Genomic DNA, 22,254 nt, shown 5'->3' with positions numbered 1-22,254 from the left:
AGGCCACTTGGGAATACTTGGGATTTATTTTTCTTGTTTATTTTTTTAAAACTTGCTTTTCTCAAAGTTAGGCTAAAATTGAGCTCTCCATGTTTGCCTGCCCCCCTTAGCACAACAACACTGATACATTTCAACAGCCCCCGCTTCTTGGCCTGGGGAGGCATCTCTCTTGATTGCCTACAGATGATTGCTTTGTAAAATATTTTTAAACCCTGACAGCTCTCCAAGAGAGAAACCAGTTGTTAGGAGAGTGCAGTGGCTTTCAATTTCTCTTGACCTTTTCGAAAAAGTAATTTGAAATTTGGTGTTTATTCTCTGCCTTCCCAGAGTGCTGGAGGAATCCAGGGTGGTATCATGTTGTCAGTTATTTTATTTCCGGCCCACTGCTCCCCAAGCCTGGCTGTTATTCTATTACCTGTAAGCAGAGTCTCCTGCCTCTCCTCTCCTGTGTGTTGGCCCGCCAGTCTACAAAGGAAGGCTGGCAGTCAGTCCATCCTCTATGCTGAGGGCCATTGGAGCAAGGATGCACGGTCCTCAGGAACTGGCCAAAGGCCCAGCATTTCCACACCAGGTCCTTCACTGATTTGTAAAATTTCAAAGCTGAAAGAGCTCTTAAGGGGCATTCAGAACAAACTCTCCACTTGACACAGGGGGAATGGGATTCCAGAGGGTGCAGGGGTTCTTTTGTGTTAGGACAGTGAGGTAGAACGGTGAATGGAAGAAATCCACGTGGCAAGTTGGAACTTTGAACTTCAATTGTCACTCTGCACAACTCTGGACAAAAATTGTGCTTTCTCTTAGCCTCCGTTTCCTCATCTTAAAGTGAAGATCATAGCAGTCACCAGCATTTAGAGAGCACTCGTGTGCGGGCATGTTACATCGTTTAATTCATAGCGCTCTTGGATAGAATTCGTATTCTCCACTCTTCAGATGAAAGTATCGACAGAGAAGTTCTTTTTTGTGGCCCAAGGTCACAAGAAACAGTGCAGATTTCAGCCCAGGACGTCTGACTTCTCTAGTTCAGCAAACTATGGCCCACTGACTTTTTTGTTTAAACAGCTTTATTGGGATGTCACTCACATAACCTACATACCCTTCATATTTTTAGAGTATACAGTTTGTTGGGTTTTAGTATATTCAGAGTTGTGTGTATCCATCATCAAAATCAATTTTCATCCACCTACAAATAAAACGAATAAAACCTGGTACCTCTTAGTTATCACCTTTCCCTCTCCTTGCTCCTCCCAGTCCTAGAAGGCCACAAACCAACTTTCTCCATATAGATTTGTCTATTGTGGACATTTCGTATGAACGGTTTTATGTGATTTGCAGTCTTGTGTGTCTGACTTCTTTTGGTCTTCACTTGGTATAATGTTTCCAAGGCTCAGTTACAGTAGTTCATTTTTTTTAAAAACTAATTTCTGTGTTTGCTATAAACCTTGATTTCTGAATCTCATTTCTTTTTGTTCCTTATTTTGCTTCCTCAGTTAGGTAGAGCATATTATCAGTGGTTCTTCATGATGAACATTTAGAATGCCTGAAAATATTCTAGCATCCTACTAGATAGTTTAGTTGGGTATAGAATTCTCCATTACTTTGATTCATAACTTTGAAGGCAAGTTGTCTTTTAAGTGTTGTTATGGAGAAATCTTATACCATTCTTTTCCCCATTTCTTGTGTTTTCCTTCTTTCTTTCCAGAAATATTTAGGACCTTCTGTTTCTCAGTTTACTATAATTTAAAATGATGTTATTGGTATGCACATTTTTTGTTCATTAGGCTGGCTCTAAAATGGGCCCATTTAATCTAGAGATTAATGTCATTCTACGTTGAGAAATTTTCTGTTTTGTCTATTATTTCATTTTTCTTATGGTTAAATAATAGTTTGTTGATTGGATATACTACATTTTTTTTTACCTGTTTTTCAGTTTATATGTTTTGGGGTTGTTTTCAATTAGTGCTATTATGCACATCCCTGTACAAGTTTTTATGTGGAGATGTTTTCATTTCTGTTGGGTTTTATTCCATGTGGGAATAGAATTCCTGGGTCATGCAGCTAACCATGTGAGGAACTGCCAGACTATTTAACAAAGCAGTGCACCATTTTACATTTCCACTGGTAATGTATGAGCATTCCGATTTCTCCCCATCCTCCTTAATGCTTACCGTCTTTTTAATCATAGCCATGAGTCGTAGTCTGTATTATGTTGCTATTAGGTTGCTAACGCTGGGTAATTTATATTAAAAAAAGAGAGATTTATTTCTCCCAGTTCTGGATGCTGGGAAGTCCATGGCATCTTCTTGCTGTGTCATAGCCTGGCAGAAGGTATCCCATGTGAGACAGAGCAAGAGCTAGCTCAGGTCTCTTCTTATAAAACCACCAATCCCATAATGAGTTTCCACCTCCATGACTTTCCACAGGCTCACCCCCAAATACCATCACATGAACTTGGGACTTGACAGTGAACCTTGGGGGATACAGTCTAACCATTGCACCATCCTAGTGATCATGAAGGAGTACTCGTTGTGGTTTTGATATGCATTTCCCTAATGGCTAGTGACTTCATTATCTTTTTCTGCTTTTTTTGTAAACAAGGTTTGGATGCAGCATGCTATCTCATTCATTTATATTGTTATCAATGCCTGTTGTTATGGTTTGGATGTGAGGTGTCCCCTAAAAGCTCATGTGTGAAACAATGCAAGAACATTCAGAGGTAAAATAATTGGGTTGTGAGAGTCTTAACCCAATCAGTGAATTAATCCCCTGATAGGGTTAACTGAGTGGTAACTGAAGAGGGGTAGGGTGAGGCTGGAGGAGGTGGGACATTGGGGGCATACATTTGGGGTATATATTTGTATCTGGTGAGTGGAGTCTCTCTCTGCTTCTGATCATCATGTGAGCTGCTTCCCTCTGCCACACTCTTCTGCGGTGATGTTCTGCCTCATCTTGAGCCCTGAGAAATGGAGCCGGCCTTCTATGGACTGAGACTTCTGAAATTGTGAGCCCCCAAATAAGCTTTTCCTCCTCTAAAATTGTTCTTTTCAGGTCTTTTAGTCACAGCAGTGAAAAAGCTGACTAAAACAGCTGTTTTCTCCCAATAATGGGAGAGTTGGGTGACTGTAACAGAACTTGCAAAGCTTAAAATCTTTACTATGTGGCTCTTGACAGGAAGCTTGCTGGCTCCTGCTGTAGATGATGGAGCCTTGTCACTTTGCTACGAACATCTGTTTAAGTCAGATTTCTAACATATTGGAAGTACTACGTAAATGAGTGTCCTTTCCACCCCTGCCCACCATCTATACATGCTGAGAGTAGGGTTGGGGACCAAGTCCTGGAGGAGGGGACAGAGACAAGAGCAAGGAGCCTGGCAGAGAAGTAGGCTAAGGGAAGGCCCAGAGTATTGAACTGGGGAGTGTAAGAATGTTGGGGTGTAGGTGGGGTGTGGGTGGCAGGACACGTGAGGCTGGCAGGGTCAGTGTTAAAGCAAGCCCCTGTCCGGGGGCTTAGAACCCAGGAAGGTTTTAAACAGAGGACTGATGTGGTCAGGTTTCTATTTCAGAAAGAATGCTCCGAGCCCTGAGGAATGAAAGTTAACATTCAATCTCCAGCACTGCAAAAAAAGAAAGAAAGAAATGAAAGTCACTGTTTCTTGAGCTGGACACTACTCTAAGCCTCATTTTACAGCCATCACATGGCATTTTACAAGCTCCTTCCAACTGGCCCCTGAGGACTTTGTTGTGGGTCCCACTGTCCCTTGTGTGGGAAGCATCCCCATTCTGATGGCTCGCTACACCAGGCAGGTAATGTGCAGCAGCGTGGGTTCTTAAAAATTATTTTATCTGCGACAAAACCCATCCTGGAGGCTGGGAGCTCTGCCCTACTCTAAGAGAAGGAGACCTTGCATCTGGGTCTTGAAGGACAAACTGAGTAGACAGGGGGTCAAGTGGGGTATGGGTACAGTGCGCTAGGCAGAAGGAGCAACAATGGCAAAAAGCCCAGAGGAGCACAGGGGGCCAGGGGGGAGCTGTTGGGGCCAGACATTTACTGCAGCGGGAGCTTTGCGGCACCTCAGCCACCTTCAACTCTTCAAAACTGTTCTTTGGGCGCCACCTGGTGGCGGGTTTTGATCTGAACAGCGCAGAAACAACCTGCTAGAGTCAAGCGTGCCTGCCCATCCCTCTCCCTGGAACAGACCCTTCTTTCTTCGCGCCCCGCCCCAGAAATGGATTTGCTGTAAAAGTGACGTAATAAGAGACAAGGTGAATTTTTTACTTAAAATTTGATTTTCCAATTAGCAAATCAGTGTCTTCTCACTGTAGAAAATGTCATACCTGAATGTTAGTGTGTGTATTTTTGTTCATATACATGTATGAGGGCTCCATTGTATTTAAACATACGTTGAGTCTTTTGTGGACAAAGGGTTGGTATGGGGTTGTGCAGTGCTTGGGAGCCGGGTGCTAATGTCAGATCATCCTGAGTTAGAATCCTGATGTTTCCTTTCCCAGCTGTGTGCCTTGGGCGAGTGACTTGTCTTCTCTGAGTAGGAAGTTCCTTCATCTGTAAAATACGGGTCTTAATGGAACACATCCCAGAGCTGCAGTGGAGATATAAGACACAGTATATGCAAAAGGCTCAGGCCAGAGCCGGGCACAGAGGTGACTTGCCAATAGTAGGCCACCGCAAACCTTGTCTTTTTGATTCTTACCAAAAATCTGTAGAAAGGAGATGGATTCCTAGGTTCAAGGACATGAAGAACCTCAAGGCTGCTACAATTTGCTAAAATTGAGAGGAAAATTTCAAGCAAGAGCTGGAGTCTCCGGCGCCACAGCTGTTCTCATTTGTCTCTGTATTCTTCCAGGCCCTCCTCGTGCAGAGCAGTTTTTAGGCATTGTAATTACAATGCCTGCACCCGTTCCCTTCGTGCTGTGACACTGACATTTTCCTTGGTGGCTGAAGCTGTCATTGACAGCCTTTGCCACAATTTCCTTAACCATTTCCTCCGTGTTGATTATCTAAGTAGTTTAATTTTTCATTCATTCATTTGAGAAATATTTCTTGAGTGCCTGCTCTCTGCCAGGCACTAGACTAGGCTTTGGGATATCGTGGCCCACAGAACAGTGAGCTCCTTACTTGTGGTTGGTGGGACACACAGGAAAGAGCCCACTGTAAGCTGCAGTGAGCTGTGAGGGACAGGGCACATCTGGAGAGACACTTCACACAGTTGCGTATCTCGGGACGGTAATTCCAGTCCTGCATCCTAACCTGCTCTGCTTCTCAGCAGCCACAGCTGATGCTCCTCTTGGAGTAATCGCATATGGGGTTGGATTTCCTGCCAACACATTTTGGGGGTTCCCGAGAAGTCGCAGGGTACCATGGCGTCTAAAGCTCTGACAATCGAGCTCAAGCTGGCCTTGTTTCCTGTACCCCTTCCTCCAAGGCATGTGTTTCAACCAGTCCAGTCTGCTCCCTGCATCCCTGAAGAGGCTGCGTCTTCCTCTCACATCTACTCCCTGTGCCCCCCCTCAGTACAGGAACTCCCTTAGCCCTGGAGCCTTTGAACCAATGGGCAAAATCACCCCACCTGGTGGACACAACCTGGATGGGCGAGCTGGTGGGCAGAGCCTTGGCAGATGCCCAGCCCCAGACTGGAGCAGCCTTCCCCACAGCCTCTGCAATGCCCACCCCACCCCAGCCCGCCTAACTCCTGTCTGCCTCATTCTTACTCCATCCTGAAGACTCAGCTTATGCCCAGTGTCTTATGTGGAGCCTGGTCTGGCAAATTCACAGTAAATTCTCTATTCCTTGAACTCCTAAATAACTTTTGCTTTTTACTCTTTGCCTTGTTTGGCACTTAATTATATGCTGCATTGAGGTTCATTTGTTTATTTGTTTTTCTGTCTTATGTCATTATTTCATCAGAAGAGGTCTGATTTATACAGAGTAGAGGTATCTCTGCAGATATATAATATACACTGATCATGGAAGAAGAAGTGGGCAGAGTTGTAGGCAGGAATGTTCTGGGCAGAGGGAAGGACCATCTGCCAAAGGTCCCATGCAGAAGAGGTCTTGGGACATAGGCCAAAATATCTCTATGTGTCAACTCGTTTTCCAGAGTTGACAAGTAAAGTTGAAAGCAACTCATTAATTGGTGCATTTATCCTTCTAAGGACCACTGTGTTGTAGCTCCAAGAGAGGGGAATATAGAGATAAACCAGACCAGATTGGTCCCTGCCCAGACTAGTGGAGGAGGCTGAGATGGTTTCTCTAGAGACCATGTGGAGGGTTACCAGCTATGTTGGCAGGGGAAAGAACTATTTTTGCCTGTGGGATTTGAGAAAAGCTTATGAAGAGGAAGGCATTCAAGCTGAGTCTGAATTTCCAGGTAGAGATAAAAGAAAGAGAGGTCCAGGCAGAGGCAACAGTTGCATGAAGGCATGGAGGCAAAGAGAAGGGGGTTATTGCAGAAGTGGTAATTAGGAAGGGTCTTTTAGGGCAATTAGCATGATTGGGTTTTATTCCCCAAAGATGGGGCAGTTTCTTTGCAGGCAAGTTTCAGGTCTAGCTGAAGTGTGGAGGACGCATCAGGGTTTGATGGACACTGGAGACAAGGAGGCCCATGAGGAGGCTGGTGCAATGGTTCACCTAGTGACAGAAACCTGAATTGGGGCAGTGGTCAAAGGGAAGGGTAAGAGGAGAAAGATGGGAGTAAGATCTCAATACAAAACCTATGGGATTTGGTGATAGCCTGCTTCTAGGAAGTCAGGAGAGGGATGTTAAGATTCAGCAATATTCAAGGATGCCTGAATGAAGGTGGTACCATTTGCTGAAACCAGGGACACCAGGAGGAGGGTCAGGATTGGGGGGAATAGGGTGTGGATGCAGATAGGAGATTGTGAGGGCTTTTCCTTGGTACCACGGACAGCTCCAAGGGTCTCCAGAGGTCTTGAAGTAGACTCTATCCATGGCTCTTGACCTTGGCTGCCTTAGAATCAGCAAAGAAACTAATTTAACCTTCAGACTCACAGGCTCATCCAGATGCTCTGCATCAAAATCTCTGGGGGTGGGTTCAGAAGACTGAATTCTAAATAAGGACCCCAGGTCACTCAGTGCGGGTGGTCAGAGGAGAAAGCCATCGAGGCCTCCACAGGAAGAGAGATGAGCACCCCCACAGGGGGGCTTGGGCCTTTTAAGGTTCTGATTGTACATTTCAAGGCATTTTATTCACCAAGTAAAATGCTAGACCAAAGTAAAAAAGGCTCCTGGAGAGATCAGCGAGGAAGAGGGCCTCCTTCCTCCACGACTTCTGTGTTCTTTCCATCCCAGTGCAGAATGTGGCAAAGTTCACTCATGGATTTCTTGGATTGGCTTTAAAAGTACATGCCAACCCAGGGACTCAAACCAAATTGTCCGCCAATGTTAATGACAGTATAATTCCCAATAGCTAACTAGTGGAAACAACACAAATGTCCATGTACAGATGAATGGATAAAAATAATATGGAATATGCATACAGTGGAATATTAGCCTTAAAATAGAATGAAATTCTGATGCATGCCACTACAAGAATAAATCTGGAGGACATTATGCTAAATGAAACAAGGCAATGTTTCCGCTTGGGTGAAGTACCTAGGGTAGTCAATTTGATCAAGAAAGAAAGTAGAATGGTGGTTGCCAGGGGCTGGGGTTGGGCGGAATGAGAAGTTGTTATTTCATAGAGAAGGAGTTTCCCCCTGGGAAGAAGTAGTACTTCTAGTTGATTGATGGTGGTGATGGCTGTACAATCATGGGAATCAACAATAAAAAAGGGACATCACAAGTAAAAGGAGTTGTTAATGTCCTCAAGTGGGCTGAGGATCTGCAGGGCTTTTCCACTCTGTTGGAAACTCCCTGAGAACAGAGAAAGGTATTTCTGCTGTCAGTCTGGGGGTGCTCACAGGACTAGAAAAGTGGAACTCTTGTGCTATAGAACTTGATATACAAGTCCCTGGGGTCTGGACTTGTTATATCCATCACTAGATGAGATGTTCCCATGCTGGATTTCCCCCGGGGCGGGCGGGAGGAGAAGGGGACCAGGAGTTACCCCAGTGAGTGTGAGTGTGCATGAGCGGGTGGGAAACTGAGGCTCTTGTTAGAATTAGATGTCTCTCCTCCCTAGTCCCGGGAGCCCCACGTGAGCTCGACGTTTTTCCACCCTCAGTTTCATTTCCAGCCTGTGCTCCGAACGCTCAAAAACCTAGAGAGTTCCCTGGGTGTGCCGGCCAGGGCAGCTAGTTGCCCTTTTCCAAGATGGCCGCCGGTGCCTCTGTGACAGGCCTGGTCACGTGTGCAACCTCGCCTATGAGGTCGCCGGGGCCTGGTCGACGATTGTCCCTTCCCGGGTCCCGTCTGGAGGCGGTGACTGCCCTTGTCAACCTGAGCCTGAGCGATCATGGCAACGGGCTCGGGCGGGGAGCGGTTGGCAGTGGCGGCAGCAGAGGCAGTGGCGGCAGCTGGGTCGCGGGCCGGGGCGGCAGAGCGGCGGCGGCGGCGGTGGCACTGGCACCGGCACCGACCCTGAGCGCCATGCGGCGAGGCAGTTCCAAGAGGGAGCTGGCGGCTCAGTCGGAGGTGGAGGCGGTAGCCGCGGCCAAAGCAGAGACAGAGGCCAACGCGGGGGTGACGGCCGGACAGACTGGCGTGGACTCGGGCGCGGCCGGGGAGCCCGAGAGCAAGGCCGGGGAGGAGCAGACCCAGGCCCCGGCCCCGGTCCCGGAGCAACCCTGCGCGGAGGAGGGGGATGCCCGCGTCGCCCCGCGGCGGCCGCCCACGCTGCACGCGCACAAGCCGAAGCCGGCGCGGGACCTCTGCGCACACGGGAAGCCCAGGGTCAAGGGCTCAAGCTGCAGGCGGAGTGTCCGCCGTCCAGAGGAGCAGAGCTCACAGCGTCCAGTCACCGTGGACAGCTCCAAGGCCAGGACCTCCCTGGACGCCTTGAAGATCAGCATCCGCCAGCTCAAGTGGAAGGAGGTGAGGCCCGGCCCCGCTGCGTGGGCACAGGGGGGTGGACAGGACAACTGCAGAGGACCCGGCATGGCCCAGGCCCGGTCGGCAGCCCAGGGCAGAGCAGTGTGCCACGCTGGGAACCCGCTTGTCAGCTGCAGAATGCTCATCCTCCAGGTCAAGTTAGCCACTCCCTCCTTTGGCTCCCCTACACCTCTTTATGTCTCCAGATCTCAGCCTTGGCCTCCTCATGCTTGTTTAGAAGTCTGGGGCCAGGGCCTTCTCTGTTTCATTCGTTTAGTGCTCACTATGCAAGTATTGGGGATGGTAAACAGTTTGTAGTCTCCAGGCAGAAAGACCTAGGGTCTCACTACACCCTGCTACTTAGTTGTGCAATTGTGAGCAAGTGGACGCTCCTCTTTAGACCATTACCTTCTCTGTTAAGTGAGGACAATGCCAGCAATTACCAATCTCATTGTTTTGTTAATATTAGAAGACTTAATATCTACTGTATAGCACATAAGTATCTTATAAATGATAACTTCTAACACCTTTTCTCTTCCTCCGCCACCATCATGATTATCACCACTGTCATCAGAGCAGGCCCTGTGTTTTATGATTCAGAACTTGCCATATGGCAGTTGTCAGTAAGTGGTGGATGAAAGGATGACTAAAGAGATGACTTACTCATCCTTGAACTCATTTTAGACCTGTTGGGGTCTGGGGTAAAGCACCACGACTTTCAGAGTATTCTATTGCAGTTGGCTGATTGAATTAAGCCATTTGCCTTTATTTGAGTCATATGGGCTATTTAATGTGTTTTCAGGAGTGTTAGTATTTTGGTTTAGGACAGTTGAGCCAGGAGACTTATACCAATCTATTTAACAGGTTAACAGGTTTGTAGTGGGCAACACAAAGTCTTATGTACTTAGCTTTGTGCCTTGGCTGTAGTAGACTTTCAGTAATGGTTTCATGAAGTTGGAGCCTGCAGAGAGATGGCCACAGAGAGGATCAATGTGATCAGAGGGTGGATGTCTCAGTAGGAAAGACTCATTTAATTTGGAAGAAAGTCAATTATCAGGCAGGGGAGTCTTTCAGGTAGGTAGGGGTCATCACTGGGCAGGTCTGGCTGCAGGTGTCTGGGCCCTAAACCTTGCAGGTGTCTTGGCCCTAAATTTATGCAGTTTAGGAGAGGACTTTTATGCCCAGGACATCTAGGGGAAAGTAAGGACAGGCTCCTAGTTTGAGAATATCTGGGTTTCTAGACAAGGACCCAGGTCCAGGCCAGAGATAGGAGGGTCAGAAATGTAAAACTGAACTTGTCAGGATCACAGACCTACGAAAGAGTGAATCCAGGGACAGAAACCCAGCCACAGAATCAGGCTAGGCAGACAGGTCCACGCAGGGCCTTTGCTTAGCTTAGCCCTGTGGGAGGGAGACACACAAAATGGGCTAGATCTGTTCATTAGGCCAGATGGGCTCAGCCAACCAACCCGGGTTTATTTGTTCATTCTGTAAATGCCCACAACGCAGTGCTAAGCTCTGTGCTGGATCCTGGGAGTCACGCTTAACATAAAAACCTTGCCCTCAAGGACCTTAGAGTTCAGTGGGGATATAAAACACAAATAAGACATAATTGTAGTAATCACAGGGCCATTGTTGCTGCTTCCTGAAATGCTGGTTTCCCGTTATTTGCACAGCTTACTCTGTCACTCTTTCAGACTTCTATCAAATTCCACCTCCTCCAGCCCTTGTTCTTGTTTATTTTTTCATAGCACCAAACCCTGCCTGACATTGTATTATGTATTATTTGTTGATTGTCTTCCCTCACCAGAATGTAAGCTCCACGAGGGCAGGGGCTTTGTTTTGTTTGCTGCTGTACATGGAGGTGCTTGGCACATGGAAGTTGCTCAATAAATTTTTGTTGAATGGATGAATACATTATGTGACGAGTGTTTCTCTCTCTGTGTGTGTGAAGGTGTCAGTACTGTGAGAGGCAGAGGAGGCCACCTGTGAAAGGGCTTCCTGGACGAGGTTAACTGCCACTGAGACCTGAGAGCTGGAAACGAGCCAGAGTTATTTAGGGCAGTGGACTTGGGGTCCCTGGTGGAGAGAGTGGTACGGGCGAAGCAGAGGCACATTTGGGGCTTGGCATGTAGTTCCGTCTGGCTGGATCACCAGGTGGGAATTGGAATGGTGAAGATGAGGCTGCAGAAGTAAGCAGGGGCCAGATGATATGGGATTTGGACTTTTTTCTTGGAAGGAAGCCGTGTAAACCACTGTAGGATTTTATTCCATCCACCAGCTTTGCTACTTCGGGCAAGTGAGTTAAACTCTTAAGGCCTCAATTTGTTTATTCTGTTCAATGCAGGTGGGGAGAGCAAGTTTAGTGGTTCCCAGCCTCTCCAGTGCTGAGGCTTCATAATGATAGTGTTACCCTTCATGAGCATGGTGAGCCCAGTAGGGGGCTGGCGGTTTCCAGAGCCTTAACTGTAACTGCCCCCTCCACCTAGGTCTATCTTCTCCCACTTGGAAAGATATTTTACATAGGTGGAGAAGCTCATTCTAGCACATTTGAACATGATTCACTCGCAGAAATGAATAGATTTGTGATTGCACACTTAAATGTCTCTCTTTCCCATTAATCTGTGAGGTCCTGAGGGGAGGGGAGGTGTCTGACTTGTGTCCCTAAAGCACAGCACATTGTAGGTGTTCAAAATGTTCATCAAATGAATGTGGAATACTTGCAGCAGAGCTCATGTGTCATCTGATTCCTTAGAATGGGGAGTTTGAGAAGTGTCAGCTTCGATGAACTTTGAAACTCCTTCCAACTTTAAACAAACATTATAGTATTCTTAGTACCCATTAAAAAGTTGACCATATGGCAAGTAACGTAGTAGACCTGCTGCTAACAAAGTGGAAACACGCTACCTCCCTGGGCCACAGTTCCCCCATGTGTTGTGGGGTGATGTTGGGCAAGATCGGCTCCAACTCCCAACACTAATGTTCTCGGAGCAAGAACTTCTACTTGGGGCTGGTGTGCAAGGAATGGAGCAGCAATGTCCCCTACCTGTCCTGCTGTGCTGCAGCTGCAGGGCTGGGGAGTCCCTGCTGGCTGGCTTTGGTGGGGCTGGGTGGTAGCCCAGGTAAGAAATAAGATCGCAACCACTAACAGAGTGAAAGCTTCATCTCCTCTTGTGGGTGTATAGTGAGAAGCCATACAACATGGTCCACTCAACAGGGCGATGCTGAGCCAGCATGTGAAATCACAAGTCTGTTCAGTTGCTGGGCACAGCCTCCCTTCTGTTTTAAATTTTCTTTATTGTATACATGGAACAGCAATGACAAACACTATGGTGGGACCTTTTATTTACCTCTTACTCTATCAGCTGCTGTTCTTAGTGCTCTACATGCAGACAATTATTTGATTCTTCCATAACCCAATAAATTTAAGTGCCTTATTATGTCCATTTTACAGATGAGAAAATTGAGGTTCACAGAGGTTAACTTACCCAAGGTGTATGGCTAGTGAGGGCAGAGCTGACATTTGAAACAGGTATTACATTTGGACCCAGGCTTCAGCCCTGTGCTCTCCCCACTACTCCCTGATGGCTCTCTCTTTATCTGCAGAGCCCTAGTAAGGGGCTACAGATACAGGAGCTCCCAGTGTAGAGAGAAGGACAGACCTGCAAACATACAATGACAGTTCCTTCTGGAAGGTGAATGCACAAAGGGCTTCCCATGCAAAGCGGCAACAAAGGCAGGAGGGTGGATCTGGTTTTTGATGCAGAATGGGTGGCTTGGCGGTTTAGGGAGCATGTGGACAGTAGAGAGATGAAGAAGCAGCCAGATCAGATTCCAGAGCGCATTGGCAGCCGCGCCAAGGAGTCAGCAATGCTGCTGACTGCATTTGCTCACAGACTTCTTGCCATATATAGACCCGGCTTCTCTTGCCCACTCTCCTTCAGTCCCAAATGAACCATGCCACCCTCAGATGATTCATGCAGGACAGATCTAATTCAACTGTATTCACAGTGTTAAATTTGTTTCTCAAAGGGAAAATTTACAGATGCCAGACTTGTAGATAAGAATAAAGTTATTTTTAAATAGCAAAGTCCTGTGTACAAAGTCACCACTGAAATTGCAATGAGAAAAAGAGTGACGGCTCCTGATTCCTAGTTCAGGCTGCTTGCTCCTGGAATTGCACGGTCCTCTTCCAGCCAGGCCCTCCTCTCTCTCCGTGTCCTGCATAGACACCCTAGAGAATAGATGCCACTGTTGCTGTGAGCTGCCCTCCTTGGAGATTAGGTTGTATGTGCACAGTGGTGCCATGGACACCAGCTTATATGAATGAGAGCTCTGAGGGACTTGATAGTGGGTCCTTTGTTGACAGTTTGCATAAGCCCCTGTCCTGAGGTCTCTGACAGTATGAGCTCTTTGTTTCAGAGACTCCAAATCATGTGTTGTATTCTGGAACTGACTCAGCCTTTCCTCTGATATTGCACAATTACTGTATCATCCCATTTACCAGTTATGCAATATTAATTTATTAATAATATGGGCCCGGCATTGCACTAAGTGCTTAATGCTCACCAAAAATTGTGTTGAGCATCTATTATGGATTATGTTGTTTCATTCTCACAGCTGCCCTCTGAAGCAGATCCTATTATGTCCAATTTATAGATGAGGAAACTGATATTAGAGAGAGGCTGCTAAAGGGCTACCCAAGGACACACAGGTAGCAAGTGGCAGAGCTGTCTGGGGCCTGAGCTTGTAGCCAGTATATAATCTATAGCATCTTCTTTGATAATCCTTTGCTAAAAACCATCTTGCAAGGAGTTATGCTACATCATCATCATGAACATGATCATCACCATCATCATCATCTTCTTTCCCAGGTAATAATTGAAGCAGGTCCAGCAAGTAAGTGTGAGTGAGGGCTCAAGCCTCATACTATTTTGCTCAAAAGACCTTTAATAATCCTCCACTTCTTAACCTCATCCATCATCTGACTCACACCTCTTAAATGACAGAAGAATGACAGGGAGTCACTCAGAGCCAGGAGAGCAGTATTGAAAATAGGGCTTAAAATATGTTGAAATAACCTTGCCCGGCAGAGGGAGCATTCGGTGCCAGTACCTCCTAAATCCTATCTTGCTGCCACCATGGAGGAAATGCGACCCCTGTGCCATATGACCAGGTGAGTTGTGTTACTCCTCTGTGGAATGCAAGCCAGCATTGAATCATCTCGGAATCCTCTGGAAGAAGGAAGAATATAAAATGAAAAATTGGGTGGTTTCACTTTCCTTCCGCTTCTAGTTGCAATGATAGTCATCTTTTTGAATGCCCAGTTTTTTGAAGACAGCATTTTATTTAAGAACGGTTCATACCCTACTCCATAAATATTCTCCTTCAACAGACGGTTATTTCAATGTCTAATCCACCAGAATTTTTCCTTTGTGAGTCAAACTTGTCATAACACAAAAATCACAATTCACTACGGCTGTTATTTGAACAATACATGTAATAGTTTCCTGAATCCACGCTAAGTTCTTGAACAGTCTTTTAAAAGACAATAAATTCAAGGGCTGGTGTTCAAGGTCTATAAGTACCACAAATTAATTTGTCTTATCAGGTGTAGAAATTCCTAGAGCTATTTTCTGTGTTATAAAACATAAACTGTGTTGTGCTTCAATTTTGGTACTGTTTTAGATGCTGGTTTTGTATCAGCTAAAGTTGAATACAGAAATTCACTCATACATTTTATTTCTCTTTTAAATCTATTCCCTGAGAAGAACATACCGTAAAAATAATTGACCATTTTAAAGTGCCTTCTCTAAAGGGGAAGTGTTGTATCCTGGAGTTGGCACAGGCCCTGAAATCAGACAGTTGTGGGTTAAAGTTCTTACCACTAAGCTTGTGTGACCTCATTGGTTGTAGACTGAATGCAGCACCTGCTGAGCCCCAGCTTCTCCAGCTGTAACAATGGGCAGGAGAGATTAAAGGAAGGAATGTAGCACCTTGCCTTAGCCCAGCAGTGGGCACACCACTGGTATTCATTTAATGTTCTTTTCCTTCAACAGGGTAATCTCAGACATTGGTTATGGGATCTATTTTTCTTTAATGAGAAGAAAAAAGTATTATAGATTTAGAGTCTGCACATATAGGTTACTGTTTAACCTGAAGAGATGTGACCAGCTCATTTGACTCATTTAAAAAATACTTTGTGACCTACTCATTCCAGACTATATTTGGGCTCTTGGGTCCAAACCCAGAGCCTTTAGCATGCTCTCCCACTGCGCTACACCTGCTGCCCCACAGCAGATAACCAAACACATAAAGTTGGTTGTGGGAAGAGGGCCAGCTCCATTTTGGATGAATGTCAACTTGAAGGAGCCTAGGATTAAAAATTTTGAAAGTAGTGCTGATTTAACCTATTTTCTTTAAAAATAAATTATGCTTTTAAAGTTCCATGAACCTAAAGGGATATATTTTTTTTAAAGCTTCCTTTCTGGACCCGGGGCCTATTGCATGCTTTGGCATATCAATCATATTCATCACCATGGAAAACTCATTCCAGCTGTTTGAGTGACATCACATCTTAACTCAGGGTTCACAAAATTTAGGTGACTTCACAGGGAGAACTGAGGTGGTGGGACATGAAAGGAAGAGATGTGAATTTCCTGGGTTGATCTCTCTGCTCTTCCCTTCTCAATGATCCTGGAGAAAGCACAGTCACATGCCAGTTTGAGTCTTGGCCCTGTGACCTACTGGCTTTGTGACCCTGGCTGAGTTGCGTTACCTCTGTGCACCACAGGTTCCTCATCTCTAGAAAGAACATAAAACACTTGTTAGGCTTGTTTTGAGAACCAAGTCACATGTCTTTGAAGCCCGGTACTTTTTTTTTTTGGTACCAGGGATTGACCTCAGGGGCACTCACCCACTGAGCCACATCCCCAGCTCTATTTTGTGTTTTATTCAGAGACAGCATCTCACTGAATTGCTTAGCGCCTTGCTGTTGCTGAAGCTGGCTTTGAACTCATGATCCTTCTGCCTCAGCCTCCCAAGCCACTGGGATTACTGGCGTGCGCCACTGCACGCAGTACCGTGCTTTAAAGTAAGAATATGTGTTGGTTTGGCTTTCCCTCTGATGAATTTCTGACAGATTAATTAAATTTTATACAGAAAAATTGATAATGGGAACAGGCAAATAGACTTGCTATTTCTTTAATTAGTTTGGAAGCGCCCCTTCCATGTGGTTGCTCCTCTGAAGCTGAGTTATGTCCCTTGGATCCCTCCACAAAGGTGGTTATTTTGCTGGAGAGAACAATGGTCTTGTTTCTCTCTCCCAGGTGGAGCCACATCTCTCCTCCTGCCTCACGCTGAATCATGCCTTGCCTTCACAGCTGCCTCTGCTGCCATTTGTGCGAGTGTTTCTTTCCCTGGGTGTCTGTGAACCATTACCTAGTAATTTTTATAAATGCTTTGTGAGTCCTAGCAGGCATTTCCGGCAGCTCCTTCTCTTCTCCCATCTGCTTCTCTGTCATCTGAATAAAACCTCTCATTCTTAATGAAGCTGGAAGAATAGGACTGTTTATCTCCTGTGCAGTTTGCCCTGGGTAGAGTTTACTAGTATGTAAATCCTAGAGTGTGTCTGCCTAGAACTCTGAGGCCAGGTTTTGTGCTTTGAACTCATTGAGTGATTCATTTCTCATTGTGTTTGGAATTACGGTGTATAGAAAATTTCAAAAGCAACAAACAGGCAGTTTTCTGAATGAGTCACAAGAAGCACAATATGGCTTAGTGGTCTAATACGACAAAGTCTTTTTCCTGCTCATGCAGTGTGGGTTGGTGGGGTTAAGGACAGGGCCTGTTGTCATCTTGGCTTCCAGGGGCACCTGCTTCCTTGAGTCATTGAGAGGAAGGGTACATGATGCATTGCATTCCCAGCCTGTCCCCGGGAGTGGCACACCACCTCTGCTCACATTTCATTTGCAAGTTCTGTGGCTAAGACTAGCTTCAGAGGAGCTGGCGATGTGCAGACCTACTATGAGACTATAAACAGGAGATCCCGACTACTCAGTAAATTGTGCTAATCACCACCACAATGCAGATCATAATTACAGACACAAGATACACAGTATATAAATGTAAATATAGACAATTTCACTTCCTTTATTAGATGCTGTAGTTACACAGCATCTACAGTGTTTGGTAACGGCCTCTTAGCAGTACTTTGTGTACATCTTTCTGTTGGTATGTATAGATCCATTTCATTTTAATAACAAACCTAAGAGTCCATTTTATGGACGTGCCACAATCTATTGATGTAAATAGTTTCCATATCTTTTCTTAGCTGTTACAAAGTGTGGCATAATAACATCACCGTTCATTTGAAGTATGTATTTGTGCAAATACTTCTGCAGGCTAAATTCCTAGGAACGTTAGGTTGCAGGGAATAGGCACTTTGTATTCTGATAGTTCTTATAAAATTGCCAACCGCAGTGTTTGGGAGTGCCTGTCTTCTCATATCCTCTCTAATATGATATACCATTAACCTTCTAAATTTCTGCCAAACTGAGAGGCAAAATATGTTCTTTCCAGTTGTCAACAAGCTTGAGTTTTTGCACAAGTTTATTAGTTATTTGTGCTCCTCCATCTGTGATAAGATTTGTATTCTTTATTCATCTTTTGGGTTGTTTCATATTATGTTTTTTCTTATTGGTTTATGTCTATTATGGGTTCTTTTATATGTGTTGTAAAAAATGTTTATCCTCTGTTGGTTGTTCTAACTCTTCAACACTTCAGAGGTGTCAAGAGATGTACAGCTTCAAACTAGAGGTCAGCTCTCTTGGCTCTTACGACAGGCATCATTCCAGGGGACTGTACCATCATCTTACCTGTTAAGTCCTTTCAGTTCTAGGAATATTTCAACAAAATTAATATGTGTGCATTAAAATAAGCTGGGAATAATAATCTAGAGCTTATATAGCCCTTATTATCATTAAGAATAAAAGTACAGATTGTGCTTTAAATTGAACCCTGTGGCAATGTAGTATCTTACATGTGTGTGTGTACGTGTGTATGTGTTTGTGTGTGTGTGTGCACCACCCTTTATATAGGACATTGGGCAGATATCATATCCTTTCATACATTATACAACACACAAAGAAGTCACTTTTGTGACCTGTTCAGCAATTAATTTTGGTGGGAAGGAGCAAAAACACTCCAAACAAAGGACTACATTTCATTTCTGATAATATGTTGTTAGTTTCACACCACATGACTTATTGCCATCATTGCTGTTCTTGCCACTTGAGACATGTGGCTTCTTTTGACAAATCTGATATCTTGGATGGTAGGTAAAAGGTGCAGGAGTATTACACCGTCTTTCTTCTGATGGGTTCTCATTGCATCATTTTAGTTGTGCTTAGCAGATGTTTGAAATCCAACAAATTTATAAAATCTTTCTTGTTTTTGTTCATGAATTTATGATTGATCCATGCATTTATAGTACATGTATCAATTATGCAAATGAACAAAGGCCAATACCAATTTCTGCCACTGATAGAAGTGGAATATTTGCAGTCCAACCCCTGATGTTTATCCAATCACCATGGAACCTGTTATGGGCCCCATCCTTGAACTTTGCTGAGTACTTCTTCTATATCGTAGTTTATTCCAACAATGACACATTTACTATCTAACCATTTTACAGTGAGAGTTTCATTACTTGTAATCTGTGTTTAAACTGTGATCATATAACTCTCTTGTTGTTGTCAGTTTCAGAGGACACTTGTTTAATTCACTTTCCTTCAGGGTGTATGTTTTGGACCAACAAGTACCGACAGGTCATAACCAATGAATAGATTGTCAAAAAAAAAATCAAATTTGGCATTATCACATCCAAGCAACATACTAGTTTTATACCTAAGAGAAATGAAAATATATGTTCACATAAAATTAATTTTATAGCAGCCTTATTTATAATAGCTAAAGAAATAAATACAATCCATATTGGATAAATAAGATGTGGTATATTCAGACAGTGGAATTTTATTTGGCCATAAAACAGAATGAAATACTCATACATGCTACAACATGGAACTTTGAAGACATGATGCTCTCTGAAAGAAGTCAGCCATGTGCCAGGCATAGTGGCACATGCTTGTCATCCAAGTGATTTGGGAGGCTAAGGCAGGAGGATCACAAGTACAAGGCCAACCTGGGCAACTTAGCAAGACCCTATCTCAAAATAAAAATAAAGTATAAAGGATTTGGGGGTGTGGCTCAGTGGTAGAGCATCCTCAGTTCAATCCCCAGTACTAAAAATAATAACAAAACAAAGAAAGGAAGTCAGTCACAAAAGACCACATATTGTATGATTCAGTTATATGAAATGTTCAGAATAGGGAAACCTATCTAGGCAGAATAAAATAGTGGTTCCAAGAGTTTGGGAGTCGGAGAGGATTTTGGTGAGGGAAGAGAGGGGAGTGACTGCCAGTAGATATAGGATTTCCTTTTGGCATAATAAAAATGTCCTACCATTAATTATGGTATTCCTAACACAGCTCTGAATATATTAGAAACCACTGAATTATATACTTTGAATGAGCAAATTGTATGACATGTGAATTATATTTCAATAAAGCTGTTAAAAATGTTGTATACTCATCCAGTTTTCATCATGTAATAGTACTTGTTTCCTTGGCAGTAACTGGAAATATGCTTCAGGGACTCAAGTTCAATGTCCTCCACTGATCATTTTGCATTGCAGTGTTGTCTGGTATGATACACCGGCTCCTTGGACGTCTGTATCTAATGGAACCCTGGCATAAAGTGGCATAAAATAGTGACAGTGGTAAAAGCACTGCAGACTTTCTTCTTTAGAACGAGTTTCGTTTTTTTTTTTTTTCCAAGGTGGGGCACATATTGTGAATATTTGCCTGAAAACTAAAGTTCAGACTCCTTATAAAGGCTCCATAAGAAGCTTTCCATACTGAGGCGTATGGTGGTGGAAAGCATGGGCTTTGAATGTACACAGATATGGGTTTGAAACAATCTGCTGTGTAACTGTTAGCATGTTGCTCTGAGCCTTGGTTTATCTATAAAATGGGCATAATACAGTCATACTTCATGAAGTTGCTTGTTACCAGCATTAAAAGATAAAATCATGTCAAGTACTTATCCTCTAATGCCTGGTACATAGTGAAGACTCAAATGAAAGTTTTTAACATTCGACCCTCTCATATCCTCTTTATTGTGCTTTATGCATTACCAATACAGCGCTCTGAGTGGTTTTCTTGAGTTTTCATGCTGTGTCATTTCTCTTTACCTTTGTTTATGTTTTTTCTTTTCCTTAGATGCTCCTTCCCTTTCTTGACTAACTCTTACACATCCTCCAAGAATCAGCTCATGGCTTGTCTTTTTTACAAGTCTTCCCTGACTCTCACACACACAGCCCAGGCTTGATTAAGTATCCTTCCTTAATTACTTACAGCATTTTATAGTCATCTCAATTTCTTTACTTTTTTCTAAGAAGCAATTTTTGGCTTTATTTATCATCTCCATTATATCATCTATTCTATTTCATATATTTCTGCTCTTTTTATTTCCTTCTACTTTGGGGATTTATTTGGTTGTTCTTTTTCTGACATTGAGTTGGATGCTTTTCTAATAAAAGCATTCAAGACTACAAACTCGCCTCTATGTATTGCTTTAGCTAAACCATGAAATTTGATATGTAGTATTTTTCAAAATCTTTTAGTTCTATGTATCTTACATTTTCATGAAAATTCCTTCTTTGACTCATAGGTTATTTATGTTTTTTCCTTTAAAAAATCTAAACACATGAGATTGTTTCTACTTATCTTTTTGCTACTAATTTCTTAATTGCATTGCAGCCATTCCTTCCTTCCTTCCTTCCCTCCTTCTTTCCCCCTGTACTTTCTCTCTCTCTTGTTGTTGTTCCTCTTCTTCTTCTTTTGCTTAATGGCCTAATAAATGGTCAGTTTTTACAAATATTCCAAGAGTGCGTGAGAAGAGTGTACATTCTCTAGTAATTGAATGCAATATTTTACATGTATGCATTAGATTAACTTGTGCATTGCATTATATAAATTTTATACCTTTAGTTTTTTTTCCTGATCTATTCAATAATTGAAGAGTGATGCTAACATTTCCCTCCATGATTGTGGGTTTCATATCTCCTTTTCTTTTTTCTTTTTCCCGGACTAGTCTGGGAGTTATACATTCTATTTTTCTTCTAAAATTGTACCCTTAAAAATTTAATATATATGTATAATGTCACAAAGTTTAAAGTTTGTTTTTTATACTCTTCTTTTTTTTTAAAGAGAGAGAGAGAGAGAGAGAGAGAGAAGAGAGAGAGAGAGAGAGAGAGAGAGAGAGAGAGAGAGAGAGAGAGAGAGAGAGAGAGAGAGAGAGAGAGAGAGAGAGAGAGAGAGAATTTTTAAAAATATTTATTTTAGTTTTTGGCGGACACAACATCTTTGTATGTGGTGCTGAGGATCAAACCTGGGCCACACGCATGCCAGGCGAGCGCTCTACCGCTTGAGCCACATCCCCAGCCCCTTTATACTCTTCTCAAAAACACTAAGCTCTTAGGATGCTTTTCCATTGTGACCATATCTCATTTTCTTTCATTAGCCCATATTTTACTTCTGTATAATTTTATTCTTTTTCTCAACCACCAAAAATTAGACATTATTATTATTATTTTATCTCAGTATCTTTTAGATTCATCCATATCCACCATTTTCTTGGTTTATCATTTTATTTTACAACTCAGATTTTCCTTCAGGAATAATTTTCTTTCTTTTGGAAGTAATTTTTTTTTTTTTTAGAAATTCCTCTAGTAAAGCACTGTTTGTAATAAACTCTATCAGTTTTTACTTGTTAAAAATTACCAATATTTTGCCCTCATTTTTTGAGTAATAATGTTGCTGTGTATACAATTTGGTTCAGTTTAATATACTTAGTTATATGATCTCAGCATCTTGAAGACATTCCACTATGTTCTCACTTCCATTTCTGCTGTTGCAAAGTCAGCTGTTAGTCTTTTGCAAGTTTGGAGTCTTTTTTTCCCCCAGATGCTTGGAAAGTCTTTTCTTTGTCTTAGATGTCTTCAGTGGCACTAATACACTTCTAGAACAGGATTTATTTATTTATTTTTCTGCTTGGGATTTGTTGGGATTTGTGTTTCTGAGGTTTGGTATTCTATCACTTCTGGAAAGCTCTCACTCATGTCTTTTTTTC

At 43.4% G+C, this 22,254-nt stretch overlaps 1 protein-coding gene across 3 annotated transcripts in view; it reads left to right on the top strand.

The window, feature by feature from the left end:
• Nucleotides 1-8,394: 8,394 nt before the first annotated feature.
• Nucleotides 8,395-22,254, top strand: part of Ttll11 (tubulin tyrosine ligase like 11) — a 238,071-nt gene continuing 224,211 nt past the window's right edge. For 2 of the 3 annotated variants that reach the window (XM_026410378.2, XM_026410377.2), the window contains exon 1: nt 8,395-9,006. In XM_026410378.2, coding sequence (XP_026266163.2) covers nt 8,563-9,006 — 444 coding nt within the window. In that variant the 5' untranslated portion in view covers nt 8,395-8,562. The remainder of the gene's footprint in view (nt 9,007-22,254) is intronic. The other variant, XM_077797090.1, reaches the window with a different exon arrangement.

The sequence above is a fragment of the Urocitellus parryii genome, chromosome 4 (assembly GCF_045843805.1).
Source record: "Urocitellus parryii isolate mUroPar1 chromosome 4, mUroPar1.hap1, whole genome shotgun sequence".
Taxonomy (NCBI): domain Eukaryota; kingdom Metazoa; phylum Chordata; class Mammalia; order Rodentia; family Sciuridae; genus Urocitellus; species Urocitellus parryii.
This window is presented reverse-complemented; position numbering and strand designations above follow the sequence as displayed.